Below are 21868 nucleotides of genomic sequence, written 5' to 3'. Positions count from 1 at the left end.
TAGTAGGAATTCTTAGCCTCTATGATACTTAAAAGAGCAACATCTACATTTTCATCACATCTTTGTCAATGTGATACATGCTGATTAATTTTCAGTATTGTACAATTATTAAGTTCTTTTCAAAACTAAAAGTAAATAAAAATTTAGAAGCTGATCAATATTTTTTCCATACTCCCACCCCACATCTGTCTAAGCAAGTAATGCAAACATAGTGGAAAGTGTCCAAAACATAATTCTTGTAGATAGAAAAGTTATACTCTTTCATAAAAATTACAGCCGTGTTAAAGACTTTAAAATCAGAAGTCATCTTTACCACAGTGCCTGCAGGCTGAGGAGAAGAATCATCTCTTGGGTACATTCTAGAAACAGGACACCTGAGAATATCTAATCCATTTGGAACAATCTTACAGTAGTCCTGGATACACTGAAGCCACCACCACACAGCATCACGACAGTTGTATCTGGCATGTGTACCCTGGCCGAGCAGGTTGGGAATGAGACCATGTCTTAAAGTCCCACCAAATGCTAGAATTATGTTTCTATAAAGAAGAAAACAGTCTTAAGTTACTCCAGGCAATTAGTGGACCAAAGATTAATTACAAAGCACACAAGTTTACCTTAATAGCACAGTTAAGGAGAAAAACAGTATCTTAAAGACATATATATATACACTACATCAACTGTTTCTATTTTGGTCAACAGAAAGAACTAAGGAATCATCACTCTTACCTTGCTTCTATATAACGTCCCGTAAGTAACATTAGGCCTCTAAGTGCAATAAAAGTATCCCTTCCCCAAGAACGGAAGATTCCAGAAGAGAAGTGAGGCAAACCTATTAAGAAACACTGATGTTAATCTCAACTACAGACAGGGCAAAAATCTCTGAGCAAACAGGTGTAACAGGTATATAGAAAACAAACAGAAGTAAAAATACATCCATGTGCAATTGTTGATTTTTCCTAGAATTGTGCAAAGAAGAGTTTTCATTGTATTCTACAACTTTAAAATCATGCAATAGACTATCCCAGATTAATAAGTCACATCAGTTGCTAGTTTTTATTTATTATTTTATTTACATAATGTAACCAAACGCTGTCCTTTAATTAAAAGAACCACAAAAAAAAAAAAAAAAAAAAAAAAAAAAAAAAAAAAAAAAAAAAGAAGAAAAAAAAAGACATAACCAGAAAAGGAACAAAAAGCCAGAACAGTGACATGATATCTAATGCTTTGTTGGCAAGAGTTTATGTTCAAGAGCCATGTCACTTAAAAGGAATGGCTAGAGAGCTATGAATCTCTTCAGTCTAATAATATTCTCAGCCACTATAAAAGGAATCCTGCTTCTCTCTTTTGGAGCAGTTTCCAGAGTTACATTTTAAAGCAGACATTATGACGTAACTTTATGCTTTCAAAGCAAATTTCCTCTTCTTAATTTCAACAGTGAAGTACATTTTTTGTCTTTTCTTCTATTTGTTAACTTTCCCAAGCTAACAAAAATAAAATAAAATAAAATAAAAAAGCATTATGGTAAAGGTTCAAAACAATAGCCTGCTGTGCGTGCTTGCTTAAACAAAACTGTGCGTCCTGTCAGTAAACCATCCACTGTATTTGCTAAAGCTCCAATACAGCCTCTGCACCTCTGTAATTTTACAGAATATAGCAACAGCAACTTGAGAACAACAATCCATTTATGAGTTAATAGTATCACAGGCTCAAATATGTGATGAGAATATTTAACACGAAGCCCTTCTGTATAATTAATCTCTATGATTAAATTAAGTGAGCAGTGGTTGTCTGTGCTTCCAGGCAACACTAAAACAGCCAAACGGAATGTTACTAGAAACCAGAAGCTCAAAGCAGTACAATTCTATGGAAAAGACATACAACAGAAAGAGCAGGAAAGGAAATCCAGCCAGGCAGGGGCCATGGAACCTTTAGATGCTACAAGTTTCCATGGTTCAAAAAAAAAAAAAAAAAAAAAAAAAAAAAAAAAAGAAAAAGAAAAAGAAAAAAGAAAAAAGGAACGGGCCAATTTGGAGAAAAAAAAAATACAAAAGCTGCTAAACACAGTAAATAGTGCTTCTGACATAGGAAAGTGCCCACTTCCAAGACATGCTGGCAGAACATTTGGAGGAATAAAATGCATCTGCTTGACTGCTTTTATGGCCTTTCCTAAACAACTATTGTTGCCCCTTTTGGACACAGCTCCAGACCAGAGATTCTTTTGGTCCATTAATAGCCCTTACGTCACTTCAGAAAACTTGCAAGCAGTAAATCCATACTTGCAATTAATTACACAACTCAGTTGTTAACATTTTAAAACAACCTTGAACCTATTATGGGAAGCATTATTATCCCAAGTAAGTCTTTTGGAAAGAAAGAAGACATACTTGCAGATCTCTGTAAATGGGAAAACTGGGTAAGTTAAAAATGCTTAAATATAATATTGAAAAGCTTTTTTCCCCCCCAAGAGCAAAAATATAATTGTTACCCGCAAAAGTACTGCTAGACAAAACTCCATTATTTTTAAACAGAGAAACCTTTACCTTAAAGGCAAGTTTAAAACACGGGGGAAGAGTAAAGACATAAACAACATTTTCAAAACAGTTTCTGGCATTTAGATCTCAAATGCAGTGAAAGCAACTCCAGTAGTTTTGAAAGAAATATAACTGTTCCGCAAGAACTTATTCCTCCTGTTGTAAACTTCCTCACTTACCAGCTGCTAAAGTAACACAGCACTGTTCTTTCTCATTTGTAATCTCATTCAGCCTATAGGGAACATCATGTAAGGAAGGAGACAGATTTGGCAGACATGCATATTTTCCTATCCCACACATCTGGATTGAGCCCAACGAAAGGTGTTTAACAAATGTTGATCCGTTCTGCACAAAGCTGTAATATAATACAATCAAATTAAGAAATACATTCATACAAAGATGTCAGTACCCTTTTTCATTTGCAGAGAGGTAAAACACGTTATACACAATATAACAAAGTGACAGAATGAGTTAATTTATTATGCATTATCTTTGCACATAAGATTTAATTTGTAAATCACTTTTTTTTTCTTTCCAGAAGATCTGCCCACAGTTAGCCTTACATAGTTAATTCATGAATGCCAATGGGAATGTTTACATGTTAAATACTTCCAGGGAAAGGGGTAGCAAAGTGAAACTGGTTTAATTTATTTGATACCTACAGATGGATGTCAGAGTGCAAAATAGGAGAAACTAAAAAGATAATTTATCATCTTATTCTATAAACAAAATTTTGTAAAACCCAGTCAGCAATTTTATAGACCTCTGCATTTGTATATATACTTATATATCATACACATATATATTCTTACATGATAGAATCCTAAGTCGTTTATTCGTTTAGCATATTGGCTAATATAATGCAGCCTGCATTCTTGACTTTTTTCATACTCTGCTTTCCACATGGTATTAAATCCATACCAAATCCAACATCTTTTTTTTTTTTTTTTTTTTTTTTTTTTTTTTTTAATGAAATTTGTTGAAAATACTCATAACTAGAATAGAGCTACATGAATCTTCCTTCCCCTTCCAGGAAAGGGCACTGATAATCAATTTCCAGAACTAAAGACAGAAGAAACACTGGACAAAGCATCAGAAGAAGTGCAATCTCTTTCTCCCAGAAAGTATTGCAGCTTCACTAAAAAGTGCAGCAAGAAAGTTTCTGCAATGCTTCAGAAAAATGCTTGTTATAATATTTATCTTCCAACATAATTTGGAATATTTATTATTTATTATTTGGAATATTTATAATATTTATCTTCCAACAGTACAATGCCAGCAATAGTTATAAATCCAAATCCAGGATAGAAACAGCAATCAAACCTTCCAAACTAATGCAGTTTGGAGATTGGTTTGATTTTCACCACCAATATTACCATCCTCCATTGGACAGCACAAGTACAAAAACAAATACACAAATATCATTTTCCAACACTTTAAACATAAAAGTTGCAATATCTCCATATTAATGACATGCCAAACATACCTAGACATCTGATGCCATCCCACATCCAGAAGAGTTGTGTATGCACCTACTAAAATGGCATCAAAATAACATGGAATAAGGTAACGTGGAATTTTCTTTAAATACACAAACATGGCCTTCAACCATTTACCAACCTGTTAAAATACAAGACAATATTAGACGCTGATGACACTGGAGTTCAAAAACAGTGCTTTTAGGATCAATTTGGTTAAAACATTTATTAGATTTTGAACAGATGTGAGAATGCTACAGAGTTTGTTACTATATAAATTAATTACCTGAGTCACCTAAATCAAGTCTTCTGAAATGAATAAAGCAATTCCCTTGTAGGAAAGTAAAGGTGTTTTATAATGTGGGTATGCAGATAACTTGAATCTCAGTGCTAGATGGGGCAAATCTTACTCTAACTGCATCATAATCGTGTATGTCTCAGTAGTATTTACAGCCCTATCTGAAAGAACTCACTTAAAAAGAAAAACTCTCCATGCCCTACATATATTTTCCACATCTCTTTTCTAATGTATTCTTAAATAAGTTCAGTGAGAGGTAAGAAAACCATATTACTGTCTTAGTCTCCCAAAATAAACTGCCTAGACAATAAATATTTTATAGACATACTGAACCTGAAGGCCAGGTTGGATGGGGCCCAGGGCAGCCTGATCTAGTATTAAATATGGAGGTTGGCAGCCTTGCCTGTGGCAGGACAGTTGGAGCTCGATGATCCCCTGAGGTCCCTTTCAACCCAAGCCATTCTATGATTCTATGAACTTAGAAACAGCAATAATGAAAAACAAAGCAAAGCAGTCATTTGAAACCCCAAAGTCATGAAACATATTTTTACTCACTTCTGCACAGGCTCCTGCACGTGAAATCAGACGATTACTGACATAATCAATCATCCAGTCTCCAGATCTTAAATTATCACAGAAAGGATGTCCCAAATCATTCTTTGGTCTAATGTCTGCCATCACCGACATTAACCCTGAAGAGATAAATCAAACACAGTATTATAGAACATGTAAATATCACGAACAGAAGAAAAGCTACAAAGTAACAAAGAACATTAACTGGTTTTAACTGCAGTACTTCTCTTGATCTGCAGGGGGAGTGAGGATATAACTCATATGCATTTGCTCTTCGTTTTAAATGTCAGAGACTGGTGTTTAAAACATACTAGAATTAATTTTTTAGTCAAAGGGTGGTGAGACACTGGCACAGGTTGCCCAGAGAAACTGCAGATGCCCCATCACACCTTGGGGTGTGTTCAAAGTCAGGTTGGATGGGGCCCTGGACAGGCTGATCTGGTGGGTGGCAGCCCTGCCCATGGCAAGGATGGCTGTTAATAGATGATCTTTAAAGTCTATTCCATCCCAAGCCAATCTATGCTAATTTTATGATTAATTTTGAATTCAAAAATACTGGAAAAGAGTTAAGTACATTGCTCCAATTTGATTCCCTGGGGTAAAACACCGATTAATGTGATGAAGCTGAAACAACATATTGTTTTTCATTCAAGCAGTAGCGCTATCCATTAAACAGTACTAAGGAATGATCTACAGGGACGAGTTCTATTTTATCCCTTTTCCTGACAGAAAAAAGAAAATAGAATTCCGAAGCTATTACCTTGGAGACCTGCATACTTCAGGGATGACCAGTTTGGTATATTGTAACAGCCTCCGCCATCTTCCTGTTCTTCCGACTCGCACCTATACAGCACTTGATTTAAGTCAGCCAAAGTTAGTTTAGATGCAATTCTGAAAAAACAAAAACAAACCACAAAACACAATATACTCCATGTTAGAAGTCTACTTTAAGTCACAATTACACCAAACATCAATGAACTAGCCTGGAAACCTCTTAAGTATCAATTCTATTCAGTATTATACATAGGAAGAGAAAATCTCAGTTTTATAACAGTCCAAAAATCCAACCACAGAAACAGCAACAAATCCTTTTTTTAAATTTACAGATATTTTTGCTCTTACTCTAATTCTCATTTAGAAACCCAAAGAATACTTACGAAGAAAATAATGTTTTTAATATAGGGGCTGAATGATCATCAGGAAGACTCCCAGATTTAAAATGAGGACTGAACTGAATCAGATGATTGCGAAGTACGCCAACAGCCTCTTGTGCCTTTGGATCAAGACTAACTCTGAAATATGAACATATAATTTATAGAATGAAGTACTTATGATAACATTTCCCAAGTCTCAAAAACAAAGAATCCTAATATTCTATTTTGACTAATACAGCCATTTGGCAATTATTATAACGTACCTGAATACTATTACACTTCCTGGTGTTAAATTTTCAAATTCTATTTCTTGAACAAATTCATTTGGCCCTTTTATGGTAGTTCCAGCTTGCTTTATAATTTTACTGTCTTTAATCTTAGAAAAGAAAACATATTTGCAACTGAAATTCAATGTATTTTTTCTAAGGTAAAAAAATCATAACAAGATGTTACATCAGAACACAGGTAAATAAGGATAATTACCTGGATATGCTCCCTGAGTTCCACTGTGAAATTAGGCAATCCATTTATAAAATGTTCATCTTTTTTGTAAGGACTAATACTTCTCTCAACAGTTCTAGCCTCAAATACTACTTCTTCAATTTTTCCTAAGGAAAGCAAAATCATGTTGCAGCTGTTAATATGGGTTAAATGTGAGGTAATACTTTTGAGTGCATTAACTAAAAAAACACCAACTAAAAAACTAAATATGTAAAATACAAGTCCCTACTGTACAACTAAAGAATAACTAACAAAACAGATGGAAGTGCTATAAAATAACCCATAAAACATTCATTACAATTAATCTACATTTCATTTAAAACATACATTTCATTTAAAACTCTCTTGTTTTAAAATTGCTGGTTTTTTTTTTTTTCCATTTTATAATAAATCAAACCATGAAATCAATTATCAGATGGTGAACTAGATCTTCTTTTCCTCGTTAAAGCATTAGACTAGTTTCCAAACTACAGAAACAGATAGTGTTTTTTCCAAGAGTAACAACTTACATTAATAGTTACAAACAGTAACTTCTTTCTCGCACCTTGTACAACTGATCACCTTCCGCTTGTCTTACCATTTTACAGACACACATACATGGTGCACTTAGAGCAGAAAATTGTATGAAAACATGAAAACCTTTGAAAAATCCAAAGCAAGTTTGATTACACATTAGTCCTTACAAAATGAGTATTACATACTGAATATTGACACATTAAGTTTGTGTGTTCAAAGTTTAAAAAATAAAAAGGAATATTTTGAACTAATGCACACACGCATACATACATTAGTATGTTACCGTTTGCAAAGAAATCTCATTACCTGGGATGAACATTTCAGGTACTTCTTTACTGTAGAAGGAAGTCTTTGGATCCCTGAAAGCAGTTCTACTTACAGCCACAACAGACTGGTGCGTGTTAGGGCAGTGTCTTGTCACTGCCACTATATCTTCATCAACTTGATCTACATACACCTAGAAGACATATACCATTACAAACAGGCTAGTCCAAACTACATAGAGAAATCAAATTGTTACCCCCATGTCTTGCCTGATTGAAGCCTTTAGTTCCCAGCTCCTGATGCAGTCTGTTCATAGCCAGCCTTCCAGCTAGAATTCCTGTCTGGAAATTAACTTCACCAGAATTCAGGAGTGCTTGTGGATTCCAGGTTGAATAAAATCTCTCTTCAGATACTACAGAAATCTGTAGGAACATTAACTTTTTTGCAAATATCAACTATGCTTAAAACCAAATAGCAATTACAATTAATCAGTTCAGGTATCATACGAAATTAGACAATCCTAAATAATGCTAACTAGTTAACTGTTTGGAATTTAAAGCCAAAACAAAAGCATACCAAAAACCAACAAATGAACCCATGAAAAACAAAAAACAAAAGCTCACAAAAACACACCAAAAAACCCCAATGTTAAAACACTTAGAATCAAATGTATAGTTTTAGAGGTAATTTAAAAGTTAAGCTGTAAACACAGACCTGGTGTGGTACTAGTTCATCATAACCTTTGGTGCTTCCTGTAGCACAACACGCCATGGAAACAATCATGGCACTTGGAAGTGCATCATATGCAGATCGGTGCTAGGATGAAAAATAAAATAAAATCACATACAAAACAAGTAAGATACATAATTCATCCCTCCTGACTCAGCAAATAGAAGACAAACTCAGTTTAGTAGAGGAACTAATTACTTACCACATGTTTATAATTTTCTCAATCACAGTAGATTTATGGATGACTTATTACAAACACACTAACAAAAGCAATGTAAGAGCAATCCTCAAATATAAGCACTTCCCTTCACACCATTCTCTCTCATCCTCTCCTGTGTAGGAGAACAGATGAACCATCATACAGAACCAATCATAGCAGCTGCAATAAAAGAACCAAAACAGCTCACTGAGTAGCTTTACATATCTTTTTTTCTTAGAAGACAAAATCTTGGAAGCCAGTAGGACTTCTGTTTTTCACATCAATTTTATACCTCCAGTAAATCAATTTTCTAAATATTGCTCAGACGGGGAAAAAAAAAGCACATAAACTGCATCAAGCCCTCCCATCATTCAGAAACATGAATTTAGAATAGAATAAACAAACTCTGGTTTCCAATTTATGTGCCTACCTGAATTGGACACTCGTTGTCATGCGTAATATCCATGAACAGCGCATGTGCTATTGCTGGTACCAAAGGCCGCAAACGTGGCTGAACAAAAGAGCCAACGGGTTCACCTCCAAAACGGTAGACTAACCTCCCCTCTTCATGGCTATTATAAGCTGTCATGGCCTCTACAGAACAAAATAGGTAAGTGTTTACATAAGAGTAGCTACCATATAGTACAGCGTGTACAGAGATGTTAATGTAGAGTTTTACATTTGTTATTTTGGTGTGTTCAGATACCACATTAAAACTTTTTTCTCCAATATTCTCCAGTATGGATGCACAAACTTGAAATATTCTGTCCACTATAAGACAGTCAGGTAGGAAAGGGAGAAAAGGGAGAAAAAAAAAGCATATATATGTAGCAGTTTCCCCAGAGGACTTAAGAAACTCATGCAACAAAAATCAGACACGGCGCAGCACTTGCATAGCAGAGCTGTGCTACAGTTTTTCTCCCTCACTGTAACATAAGTGAAATAGTTAACCTCCAGTAAATTAATGCAGGGTGTCTTCTCTCAATTTACAGCTAATACTGTAATTTTTCTCTTTGTTGAGAATCAAAAAGTTGCAATACTTTACATCCCGTAATTACATTAGTGTATAATCCAGAAAGAATTTTTCTTTGAAAAAAAAATTCCATCCTCTATTATCTCCAGTTGGAAAGACAGCACATGCACAGCAAGCCTACCTCTTATTAAGGAGGTAATGCCCAGACTATTCACAAAGATATTGTCCAGCTCCTCATCTCCTGTGAACAGTTCAGCCACTACAAACAAATCAGCTCGCAACTTTCTAGCTGTGTCCAGCATGTACTGCAAAAAGCACAGCCAAAAAAGCCACAGAAAGGGGAAAGGTAGACATAAAAGAGGACAATTTCAAAGCTAGGCAGGGATTGAAATAGGAAAATGCCATGCAGCAAGGATAAATAGAAAGCCAAAATTAAGTAATTTAAATAACAGATGAGGATAACACAAACATAAGCAAAAATTAAGTTTTAAGATTCAGCATAGGAGAAATTAAGTACAACATGAAGAAGAGAATTGCATAAGCAAAGAACATAAGGGGAAAAAAAAAAAGCATACCAATGTTAGTTTCACATTAAGAACTCCAAACCATACGTGACAATCCTACACGACTTTTAACTGCTTATTGTACCTCTAATCAGGCTGGTAATTCCCAGGCGGTTGACAAAAACATTGTCAATGTACTCACTGCCCGTGAAGAGTTCAGCTACCACATAAAGATTAGGTCTGACTGATCTGGCTGTGGCTAGCATCTCCTATAGATCATAATACATTTTTAATGGAAGTCATCCATTGTCAGCTACATATAGGCAATCATCAGTGTGAATGTTAACCAAATATAAGTGCATTCTTAATATATGCGATTCACAAAAACAGTCATAATAGGCAACACTCATAAAGTTACATTTTTATTTTATAGAAATTTACAAATTACCCAAATAATTCTAAAAAATATCCTGAAGATTTTAAGCTAATTACAACTCCGTTTTAAATAAAAATTTGGCTCAAATTTAACAACCAAAGGTTGGATAGAAAAGATCTATCAAGCCTTCAAGGTTACTATTCCAAAAATTAGTAACAGGTGTACTAATGGTGGAAAGTGTTTAAGCAGCTGCATTTCAGAATCACAACTTCTATGCAGACACATCAGCTAGTCTGAGTTCTTCACAGATGTAGGTGAGCTCTGTACCCAAGCTAAGACACCACACAGCAAACTCAAGCCTGTGTAAAAGTAATATACTAGTTAAGTACAATTTCTGGATGTAGTCAGTTCCATAGGGAACAAGCACTAAGTATTAGCAACAAGCCCGACTAAATTTTTGCTGATGTTTTTGCCAACTTTTTAATTATGGAACATAGAAACCTTCCTGTTTAATTCAGCAACAGTAAAACATACATGGCAAATAAACACTAATATAATTTTTACCAAGTCTTAGAAATAACTGAGACTAGCACTGACATACTATATACTAGCACTGACTGCATTTCAGTCCACAGCTGCATATGCAGAATGTTTCCCATACCCGTCAGTGCCTTTGCTATTTCAGCTGAAATGCAGAATGAAAACATACAATAGCTACACTACTTTGCTAACTGTTCAGAGTAACTGAAACTACATCTAAACATTGCCAGTCAAGAAACATTATCTACACAGAGTAAGCTTCACTCATACAAACCCTGTGGATTTTGTATAAGCAGTGGAGAACTTATTTCACAGTCAGAAGCTGCTTTATCATCAATGCACTTAGTTTCACGTACCTCAGCTACATGAATAGGCGTTGAATGACAGTTGTCAAGACGAACACCGTGGAAATTTTTGGCAGTGATTTCAGTGTATTTTTTCATATGTGCCCAGAGGTATGGGCAGTCTTCGGGTTTGTTACCATACCGCAGTTTCACACTGTCTCCCCAACAAATAAGCTCTCTTCTCAAGTAAACATTTGAACCTGGAACAATGTAAACAGAATAAACCACAATTTATGTCAGAGGTTTAACTGTGGCACAGTCTTATCTAAAAAAAAAGTGACTTATCTCCCATATAAAATAGATATTTGATGCAGCAGTATCAAGATATTTTTTCAACGTTCATTTGCAATAAGTGATATCTGAGCACAATAAAATGAAATTTTCAATAATCAGAGAGCAACAGGACAAATAAATTGTATTGACTATTGACTACTGTATTGACACTATATACAGAGTATCTGCCTGACATTTGGCTTTTTCCAACTTCATAGGGATATTTGTGGAAAAATGTAGACTCAACAAAATGGACTACAAATTCAGTCTATTTATTATGCCTTGGCTAAAATATTAAAAGGTTAACAAGACTATTCACATTTATTTTACAAACCTGGTTCTGCAAAGTTTCTAAGAGGATCATCACCCATAACCCATCCATTATGGGCCATGAAATAACAAGCTTTATCTGGCTGATGCATCATACTTTGTTCTTCCTCCACAGTCAGGTCTTTGAACGGATAAGTAAAATACCTATGGAATGGACAAGCAAATTAAAAAAATACATATGCATAAAGTGAAAACCACTGTCTTCAAAATTAAAGTATCTGCTATGAACTGACAAAAAACACAAATAGCTGTTGTTAGAAAACTCGCCATCATTTATTCTTATTTTTTAATCACATTTTGAAAGATTGAGGCAGCCACTATCTTGGTGTGAAGTGGTAGGGTAAGTTTAAAGTCACAGCCCTTCAGATATATTAGTGGCACCAAGTACGTCAGACTTAAACCTTTCACGTTTTTCTAGTTCTATTCCTTTTCCACCTACAAAAGCAATAAGCACTATGTCAGGTTTTAGTGTGCTCTGAGCACTTTTAATGCCCTCCAACATCCCATTTGTTTTTTAAATTTTTTTTTTTTTTTTAATATAGTCAGTTCATTGATGACGTGACATGTGTCTATGGGAGAGAAAAAAACATAAGTGTACTTATGTTTACTTTTAATGAATTTTACATTCATATTCCCTGAATAGATTCTAATAGTTTTTAACAACAAAAAAATAATACCTTGTAACTAAAGGATATTTCCTACTAACAGGACCTAGTTTAGGACCATGACCAGCCAGACGTTCATAAACCACAGTTCCTGCAAGACAGTTGACAGCCTAGAAATAATTGAATTATGCATTATTAGAATGCCTGAATTTAATTTCAATGCAGAACAGTTCAGCATTGAAAACACAGAAACTATGAAACCTGCTCTTGATGATGATGAATCTGTCTGTATTGCTCAGCATTCAGTTCCTCAATTCTCTTGCGAAACCAGTTACAACATTCTTCTATTGCACCTGGTCCATTGCTTAGCAGGAAGAAAGAGCAGAGAACAATTAGAGACATTGTTAAAACATGTAACTGAAATGAAATAAGATTTTTATCTTTGATTTTTTATTTATTTATTTATTTTAATTTAGCTTTACAAGTAAATTTTAACTTGTGGTTAACAGTACAATACCTGTGTGGTATGAATGTTGCCAATGCTATATTCATATCTACAGTACAACCTAATCTTCTATAATCAGGGTCTTGAACTATTTGAAGATGTTGATTCGGATCAGACTTAGTGCCTATTTTTCCTGAGGACAAAACGAAAATAGCATTGATAAAATAGAAATTACATTTAAAAGACATACAACTCATACAGTTCAAACACAAGCAATGCATGGGCAGACGAAAAGCTTTGAAGGACTAAAAAGGAAAAGAATACTTAAGGCATAACAGAGTTGGCTAATCAAAAATATTCATGCTCAGATACAATATTGGATTCTAGTGAAAACAGCAATTTATTCATTTTATAAATCTCCTTTTCTATCTAAAGTATGTCCAGACTATTGAGCAGAGTCTTCCAAGACTCTACCAGGACTCAAAAGATCCTCATATGCTTAGATCAGCATGGTAGATTTCTCACATAACAAAAACTGTCAATATTTGGTTTTCCAGCTGGGGCCTTTTAGAGTTTCCCTATAACATTTCTTGAATTCTAAATAAAGGATCTGCCTGCTCTAGCAACACACTCTTGCTTTACCTTTAGTTAGAAGGGTTCTAAATTGCTGCACAGCTTTATTAACATCCACTTGGAAAAATTCCCATAGTTTAATTTTTGGATATATATCTTCCCAAATGATTTTACGGATACACTGCAAAAACAACAACAACAAAAAAAATACATCTGTTGAAGCTGATGATTAATTTAACCAAAGAAAAGCTAAATGCTCATATGAATTGATCAGAGGGGAAAAAAATGCAGGAATAAGGAGCGGTTTTGTCAAATGTACCTGCAAAGTACATCTGCTGTGAGTTTCCACAACAGAACTGTGGACTGGTAATTCATATTGGCAAAGGATTATTCAGCTGTTTACAATGTTAATTAGCTTACACTCAATTCTCATTTACTTACATTCAGGTGATGATCATTTTCAATCAAGGGAGGGACTCCTTTATCAATACATCTTCCATCAGCCACCATACAGCTCAGGTGCCACAGAGCCCTATCTAAAACCCAGGCTGGCTTCAGGTGAGGAGAATTTACAAGGTTGTAGCCACACTCTGGATGCATCCTGAGCCACTCACTGTTAGCAGCTTATTCAAAAAAAAAAAAGGAGGAAGGAAAAAGTACACAAGCTGTTATTCTATGCAAAAATCTTAAGAACAGAAAGCTAAGGTAATACAGTATGGTTAAGTAGCTCACATTCAAATTAAAATTTTCCATGCTAATAGAAAATAGCATCTTATGCAGATCTGTGCATCACCGATAGCTATTTGTTCCATTCAGCAAGAACCACAGTTTATTACATAGGACTTTCATGACTAAATACAAGGAATTCTAAAGAGGCAGTAAAGTCTAAATCTACTATGTTCCTATATCTACTATGTTTATGGAGGGGAAAAAAAAAAAAAGAAAAAAGGTAAACAGGCCTTCTGCTAATTCTGGTAAGGCATAGAACTACATTTTCTGTTAAGAAGATAAGAAATGCCATCTGGTTGGGCCAAAGAAGGTTTTGGTGGAATATCAGGAAGCATTTATTTACAGAAAAATAGTTAAGTACTAGAAGTGTCTCCACAGGGAACTGATAGAGTTGCCATCCCTGGAGAAATTTAAGAGATGTGTGGATGTGTCTATTAGGGAAATGGCTTAGCAGCAGACTTGGTTGTCAGGTGATGGTTTGACTTGATATCCTTATGGATCTTGTCCAGCATAAATGACTTTATGATTTATAACATCAAAAAAAATCTGCTTCTGGAGAAAAAAACTGCACAAAGCAAAGCGTGTGATTACATTTGTTACAGATAGCAACAGTACTCACAGGTATAAAAACATTTCAATAGGAAGATGGAGAATTACAGAAAACAAGTTCTAAAAGTCAATACATTTTTATGCAAGGAAGATTATCCTATTTCATGATCTTCAAAAGACTGATTTATTGTTATATAAACTAAACAGAATCAAGACCTAGTATTGATGCTCTCTGCTTCTGACTCGTTTTTCCCTTTATAAAGCCAAAGAAAGGAGGCATTTGATGGCACTGGCCAAGGGCTTGGGAGTAAGATTTACTGAAGTGTTAAACTGCATTTAGACAATAGTAGCCTCTTCTGAAAGAGGATATTTCAGCTCAGAAAAAAAGGAATTAACCTTTTCCTATCTCTGGATAAAAACAAGGAAATGCAGATGAACACAGTATTCTTATTTCACGTTGTTTGTTTGAATACACTGAAGGGAAAACAACCAACAGGGCTCATCTAGTCAGTTTACCAGGCAGAGGTGGCAAGTTTACTTATAATATTCTGCCTAATGTGCCAAGGCGCATTCATCTACGTTACACGTACGGTCAGGCCATAGATGCTGCTTTCAATAGAAACTAACAGAGATATTATCATAAAAAACTGACTCCCACCATTCTCTGTTATAGAAGCATTCTATACCTCTTTGCAGTGGAAATAAACCCACGTATTTAAGCTTAACCACTTCATAATGAAACTGAGTTGTCTGACTGTACAGTAGAAACAATAGGGAAGCACTGACATTTTATACAGCAGTCTCAGCTAGAAAGTAGAAACTACCACAGGTACTGACTGCTGTAAGCTGACAGCTCATGAGCTGTGTTACCAGCATGAGAGGATTTGTTGTGAGACGATCTGTGCTTCAGGCATTTAATGCAGACATACTGTGGAATTAATAAGTGACGTGAAGTATTCATAATCCACTCAAAATAACTGGCTATACATTTTATGTCTTTTACATCCAAATAAATCTGAAACATTTTATAGTTAAATCGTCAAAAAATGATAAAGTCAAATTTCCCTCTGATCAAGTTGTACATGCAAAGAACACCTTAAGTAGTTATTTTTGCATTACAGAAGCACCTAAAATATCTACCTCCACCTGCATACGCAAAACTACAGCTTTAGCAGTCAATGATCATTTAGCATAAGCATAAATGTGTATAAATCTGGCATTCAACTAAGTCTGTAGTCAGTTGGGAATCAAAAGGTTCTGATATTTAACAACCAAAAGGGGAAAAAACATTCAGCTCTCATTGTGAGTTCAGAACCTTGAAGCCAAACACAGTTTGATTAATAGCTTAAGACAGAACCTTGGTCATTTTGAAGACACTTATAAACATCCACACACCACAGTATAATTTAAAAAATAAATCACTTATCCATCCAATCAAGGAAAAATAATTTGGGCTCTGCTTGAAAACTGACAAAGTCCTTCAGCTACTGTAACCAAGTAGCAATGTGACTGCTTTCTCAAGAATATATATATTGAAGTCCAATAGTTAGTTTTGACAAATATTTCTGTCCACAGAAACATTTTCCTTGGTAGGACATAAATGCACAGGATTTCAAGCATGTCTGGGACAAACTAAACTCTTCATTAATTGTTAAAGTGAAAGAAACTTTTTTTTCCTGATGAGAAAGTCAAAACCAAATTCCCCTCAGACACAGGGTTAATAACCACATGGAGTAACATTTCAACAAACAGACAGGGCAAACAACAGGGCCCATTTTACACTGCAGACTGATTGGCTAAGAATGTTTGGCAACAGTCAACACCAAAGAACTAAAGCAAATAAAAGCCTGTAATTCATAGGAATCTATGATTCAGGGTTTGTGTTTTTTTTAAACAGAGGACAGGGACAGAAATGTTAACAGAAATTTGTTGTTCTCTGCCACTAGAATACTAATTAGTGCAGTCTTCAAGCTAAGAGTGCAAGACGAAAACTGAAATTGAAACATAATAAAAACTCTCATAATCCAAATAACTAAACTTGCAAGTAACAAAATACTGTGACTGACTTCTCATAGTTTGAATACAATCTCACTGTCCCTCTCTGCAGGGCAGACAACATTAGCTATGAAGGGCAATTGGATGCAAGACCTTCAGTGCACCAGCACATTTATGCTTAAACAACAAAACTGTCTACTTCACCACCAACACACCCACAGCTGTAACATTTCCTCGACTGCTTAATCCTAGTTCCCATTTCTATTCTGATTGTTATCCATGTATAAAACACCATTAGAGCAGAAAAAAAAAAAAAAAGCAGTAATAATAATTCTGTAGTCAAGAAAGTAGTCTGTTTACCTTAAATCCATTACATAGGCTGAAAGCTGAACAATACAGATCACAAAAATAAGCAAGATATGAAAAATACAGATATGCACAGTTCGTTAATGCCACCTAAGAAAGGCTCAGTTCAGCTCAAGCACCAATACAAAATACTTCTACATCTGTTATGGAGACACAGCTGTTGTAATTTCAATGATTTTTCGAGGGGGAAAAGTCAAAGGAAATGAAATAAAATTATAGGACCAACTTGGTTATTCACACAGAAATCATACCAGTATGATTGTAGACTACATCTGTGATGCAAAGCATATTCCATTCATTTTTCATCTTTTCCACAAGAGCTCCTATATCATTCCAAGTGCACTTTTTGTTATGGCTTGAAAAGTCAGGATTTACTTCTAACTGATCAGCCAGTGAATAACATGATCTAGACAGTCCAAGTTTCTGTAGTGGTGTAAAATGAATCATGTTGTAACCTATGAAATAAAAAAACATTGATATAATAAGAAATCAAATTTCAGTAAAAGAAGTTAACTGACAGAAGCATAAGTTATAGTTATATACATAAGCCTGGCATTTGAAAGATCCAGTGCAAATTAAATCCAAATCTTTACTTTAAAATTCTAAGTAGTATTTTAAAAAAATTATCCTTAAATTTCTACAAACAAATCTATCTGAAATCAACAGAATACAATAGAAGTAGATTCCTGTATTAGGAAATCCTGAATTTTTGCACGACTGAAAATACTTCAATCTGATTACTTAAATCTACCAGCTTAATCTGTTAATTAAAATTGAATGCAGGGGGAAAAAAATATCTACAAACAAAAGGACAAATGAACTGTGAACTCTCAGTGTAACTTTGTTTTCTGGTCACAAGATTAAAAAAGAAAAAAAAAAAAAAAAAAAAAAGGTATTCTTTGATATCTATATTGGCATTACCTGTTTCTTTTGCAACTTTAAGCCTACTTTCCCATTCATGGAATGGTCCCAGACATTTAGCGAGGAATGTCTGGAGTGTAACACAATCCAAAGGTAATACATGGTTATCGGCTCCAACACGTAAAATAGGATCCACAACTATGTAGCCTCCACCACTTTTCTCATTTCTAGGAGAAATAATTTTCATTGGTATAGTAAACACACATTGCACCAGTCAGTTTCAGAAACAAAATGCAACAAGCACAACTATTTCAAATACACAGTAACTCAGTGGAGTAGCTGGGGAGAAAGACTGCAGGTAGCCTAAGCAGAAACACCGGAGAGATGTTTATCACCTCCGCAGCATCTCTCTAATGGGCTTAGAACAGCTGCTAACAAGAATGCCATTAGCAAACAGTTTAAACGCTATGCAAGTAAGATACCTTTTTCACCTTGGGAGAGAGAATACTGGTTTAGCATACGGATGGAAACAAAGAAAAGACGACTGCCTATCTTTTACACAAAGACCTTCATTTGGAGCACTATGCTGGGAAAGAGATCTCAGCTAAATGCCCTTTTAAACCTGAGGGAATTTAGCGACCAACTACCTTACAGAAGCTGAGAGTAGTAGGGCATTAAAAGACACTCACTCTCCCCTGTTGAAACAAAGAAGTAAATAATGTGAAATAAATAATGACGGAGCCTTTACTCTAGAAAGACAGAGAACAACCTCCTATTAAATGAAATAAGTACAAGCTAATCACTCATGTTTAAATTTTGATGACTGAAATCTTGTAAAGCTGTTCTTCTTTTCCAGCGTTCACAGAATATTGATCACCGTTGCAAATTCTCCAGAACATATTTGATTCAGAAAGTCTTCAACAACCTCAACAGCTGTTGTTGAGCAGATTCAGATTGACTTCATTGTTGCATTTAAAAAATGCATGGAAAAAATAATGATTTTATTCTTAACAGCAATTTCTTCAGGTCAAAACAAACCAAAGGAGCAGGTTGCATTGTGGCTGTAAGCATTGTGCTTCACTTACCCAAGACTAAAATAGTACTGATATGATCCAGAAATTTGGAGATCTAACTTGCAATATTTGTCAGAGTCATCCTCTTTTCCCGTGGGGTTGTGCCATGATAACGTTCTGAACTTGTGGCGATCAAATACTTCTCCAGAAGCTGGATAATTTGTACACACAGTAACATGCTTGCCTTGAAGAGTTGGGCCCAATCGAAACTGCAGTTCAAACCCTCAAGAAAAAAAAAAAAAAGAAAACAAATCTCATCAGGCAGACTAGACATTTCTACTCTTTAATAGCAAACTGTAAATTGGTTTTATGTTAATAAGAAAATACTAACATATCTGCAGAGACCTTTGGCAGAATGGTATATTTCTGCAGCATCTTTTTCTCCTGCTTTCTAAACCTTTTTATTCATTCAAGTCTATCTCATTACTTACTGAGCACTTTTCATCTCCTACTCATTTTGTTCTGCTTTGCATCATAAAAAGTGTTGGAAATAAAATGCAACAGAAGATTACAGTCATCAGACTACATACAATTTTAGGCAGGTTGTTGTACTGTGAAAAAAAGCTAAAATCTAAAAAGTAAAATTAAAGTTTACCAAGTCTATATATTAAGCTGAACCATGAAAATATCTGGAAAAAAGGAACAAATTTGAAACCATAATATTTTAAATTCCTTCTTTTTCTAGTGAGAATTCATTGAAGTCTAAATTCCTTATGCTTTAACTGCAAGGTAATTTACATCTATGTGTAGTCTAGAGGGTACATATTATTAAACTGAGAGCTCAGCAAGTTTAAGCGAGCTTTGTATACGTGCTGCAGCTCACAGACACTTCAGGGAGAGCTGTATTTAGAATAAAGATACCCATGATGAAGGGACTACAATTAAGTTTAAAATGTAATGTGAAAATGTGCTGTAGTCTGTTCAGCTGGATATGAAGAACACAATTTAGCCAGCAGATTTCAGAATTGGTCTTACATGAAGGAATGAGAGCTTCTTACCAGGTACCTAACTAGTTACAGTGTCCTTTCAAATGACTGAAAGAGGTGCAAGTGCTTGCACCTCTGACTTCTACTGAATTACACATGAAGTCATGAAGGTGACTGTAGTAACAGTTGCCCTAATCGTCTACAGAATTGGAATTTTAAGTAAAAGAATTATGCGTATTTGTAAAAAGAAAGCTATCAAAATACACATAATGAATTTAAGTTTGAACAGTTCTAGAACAAACTATCTTAAATTGAAGCAAAGTAAAACAAACAATCCAACCCAAATAAGTGCTCATCATGTAGAATCCTAACAGATCTAATATCAGTTTGATCACTGAGTACACGTAAATTAAAGTCTCACCAAGCTTACAGCTTCTCTTATTAACTACTACACCAAGAACATCAGATAAAACAGTGGTTTTAAGACCTGAATGTCTGCTGTGTAAAATGAAGCTCATTTTATTGCCAACAAAAACAAATCTTCCATGAAAAAACTGAAGGCTTAGTGCACTGTCTCTAGTACAGTCCTGACATTTTATTGCAGGGATGACTAAAATTAGAGCACAGGGATACATGGCATCAATATCTTATTTCCTGTAACAGTTATACTGATATGAAGACCGCTGTGCTCAAAATTAGCCATGCCCTCTCAGAGACTGCCACCAGCAGAGGTGTTCTGAATGTCTAGTAGGAGTGCATTGCCGAGTCCTTCCAAGAAAACTTACACAACTTGGAGAAAGATAATAACAAGGGTTGGGGCCAGCACTGCACTTCTTCCCTAATGACATGTTTTAGATTATGCTGTCAGAAAGTTTTTAAATTGATAAACTTGAAGAGAATTCTTATTCTCAAGAGCCAAACCTCCATCCTCTTAACTGAAGTACTTTGACGCGAGGCTCCAGCGTAAAGGGAAAATAAGCAGAAGACCTGCATGAGCAGTAACAGTTGCATCATTTAAAAAGTGTTTCTAAATAGACTGGCTTTGACTTTAGAACCTGAAATTGCTGACCAGTATAATAATAGAACAGTTCTAGGTGGGGCTGTCTTGGGGAATACACTTGACACTATCAAAGAGAAATATCAAGTTCATATTAGCAGGCAGCAAGAACACCAACACAGCACAACACGGGAAATCTGAGGGTACTGTACTCTCAAACGTGACCTAAGACACTACAAAAAGTTTCTGTCATTACTCTGTTTCAATGTTGTTGTATTAAAGATGAGGTGTTGCATAACATAGCACAGATTAACACTACAGTTTGACTTATGAGGACGTTTCAGGGTCAGTACAGCCCGGTTTGTACAAGGAGAGCCTCTGTTCCTCAAGGGCCACATAGAAAACATTAAGAGGGGGAAGGATAAACAGAACCCTACAACAAACCAGCCCCGGCAGCCCTCCCGTCACCCGGCCCACCTTGTTCCAGCCTGAAGAGGGTCTTATCCAGCTTCTCCATCTCGTTGAGGTGCAACAGCCGCGTCTCCTTATGGCTCACCATGGCTGCAGGCGGCCGCTCGCGGCGTGCTCAGCGCTGGCGGGGAGCGGCGAGCCCTGCCGGGAGAACACACACAGATACACAGCCTCGGTCAGCGGGCAACCCGGCAGGCAAGCAGCCGGCCGCTGGGAAACGCCTCCCGTCGCCGGGCCAGCTTACATCTTCCCCAGCCCCGGGGCGAGAGGAGACGGGGCGCGGGCAGGGAGGAGGAAGGGAGCACCCCGCCCTCCCCCGAGCGGCGGCACCCGAGAGCGGTCCCGGCCCCACAGCTGCCACAGCCGCCTCCGGGGGGGGCCTGGCACCTGTCACTCCCGCTCGCCGGAGACGCCGGGCCCCCCACTCAGCCCTGCCCGCTCTCCTCGGCGCTATCCGTACTCACGAGCGGGCCCGCAGCTGTGCTCGCGCAGCTCCCGGCGAAGGCAGCAGCGGACTCGGGCGGGACAGCCCGACAGCTCGCAGTCTGCAGCTCCGGGCCGGCCAGCCGCTCGCGCACCCTCTGACAGCGGCGACAAATGCCTCAGAGCTCCTTTCCCCCACCCCTTTTCTTGCTTTTCCGAAATAAACTTCACCGGTTCCGCCCGGCCCCGCTCCGAGGCAGGCGGTGCCGG

General features: G+C 36.3%; 1 protein-coding gene across 2 annotated transcripts in view; it reads right to left on the bottom strand.

Annotated features, from left to right (window-relative positions):
* AGL (amylo-alpha-1,6-glucosidase and 4-alpha-glucanotransferase) overlaps positions 1 to 21780 on the bottom strand; it is a 28978-nt gene extending 7198 nt beyond the window's left edge. Inside the window, exons 1-26 of one of the 2 annotated variants that reach the window (XM_072342587.1) lie at positions 21640 to 21780; positions 21182 to 21316; positions 18794 to 19004; positions 17769 to 17935; positions 17099 to 17302; positions 13650 to 13831; positions 13278 to 13389; positions 12708 to 12828; positions 12452 to 12554; positions 12263 to 12360; positions 11590 to 11729; positions 10995 to 11182; positions 9401 to 9524; positions 8677 to 8840; positions 8033 to 8134; positions 7588 to 7740; positions 7361 to 7511; positions 6521 to 6645; positions 6301 to 6413; positions 6041 to 6175; positions 5644 to 5774; positions 4866 to 5002; positions 4021 to 4154; positions 2714 to 2889; positions 730 to 832; positions 314 to 539 (exon numbers count right to left, since the gene is read on the bottom strand). In XM_072342587.1, the coding sequence (XP_072198688.1) occupies positions 314 to 539; positions 730 to 832; positions 2714 to 2889; positions 4021 to 4154; positions 4866 to 5002; positions 5644 to 5774; positions 6041 to 6175; positions 6301 to 6413; positions 6521 to 6645; positions 7361 to 7511; positions 7588 to 7740; positions 8033 to 8134; positions 8677 to 8840; positions 9401 to 9524; positions 10995 to 11182; positions 11590 to 11729; positions 12263 to 12360; positions 12452 to 12554; positions 12708 to 12828; positions 13278 to 13389; positions 13650 to 13831; positions 17099 to 17302; positions 17769 to 17935; positions 18794 to 19004; positions 21182 to 21263 (3582 nt within the window). In that variant the 5' untranslated portion in view covers positions 21264 to 21316; positions 21640 to 21780. Of the gene's footprint in view, positions 1 to 313; positions 540 to 729; positions 833 to 2713; positions 2890 to 4020; positions 4155 to 4865; positions 5003 to 5643; positions 5775 to 6040; positions 6176 to 6300; positions 6414 to 6520; positions 6646 to 7360; positions 7512 to 7587; positions 7741 to 8032; positions 8135 to 8676; positions 8841 to 9400; positions 9525 to 10994; positions 11183 to 11589; positions 11730 to 12262; positions 12361 to 12451; positions 12555 to 12707; positions 12829 to 13277; positions 13390 to 13649; positions 13832 to 17098; positions 17303 to 17768; positions 17936 to 18793; positions 19005 to 21181; positions 21317 to 21419; positions 21521 to 21639 lie in introns of those variants that run through there. The other variant, XM_072342588.1, reaches the window with a different exon arrangement.
* Between the last annotated feature and the right edge of the window lie 88 nt (positions 21781 to 21868).

This window comes from Excalfactoria chinensis, chromosome 8 (assembly GCF_039878825.1).
Source record: "Excalfactoria chinensis isolate bCotChi1 chromosome 8, bCotChi1.hap2, whole genome shotgun sequence".
NCBI classification, from domain to species: Eukaryota; Metazoa; Chordata; class Aves; order Galliformes; family Phasianidae; genus Excalfactoria; species Excalfactoria chinensis.
The sequence above is the reverse complement of the archived record's forward strand: the minus strand, read 5'-3'. Positions and strand labels throughout refer to the sequence as shown.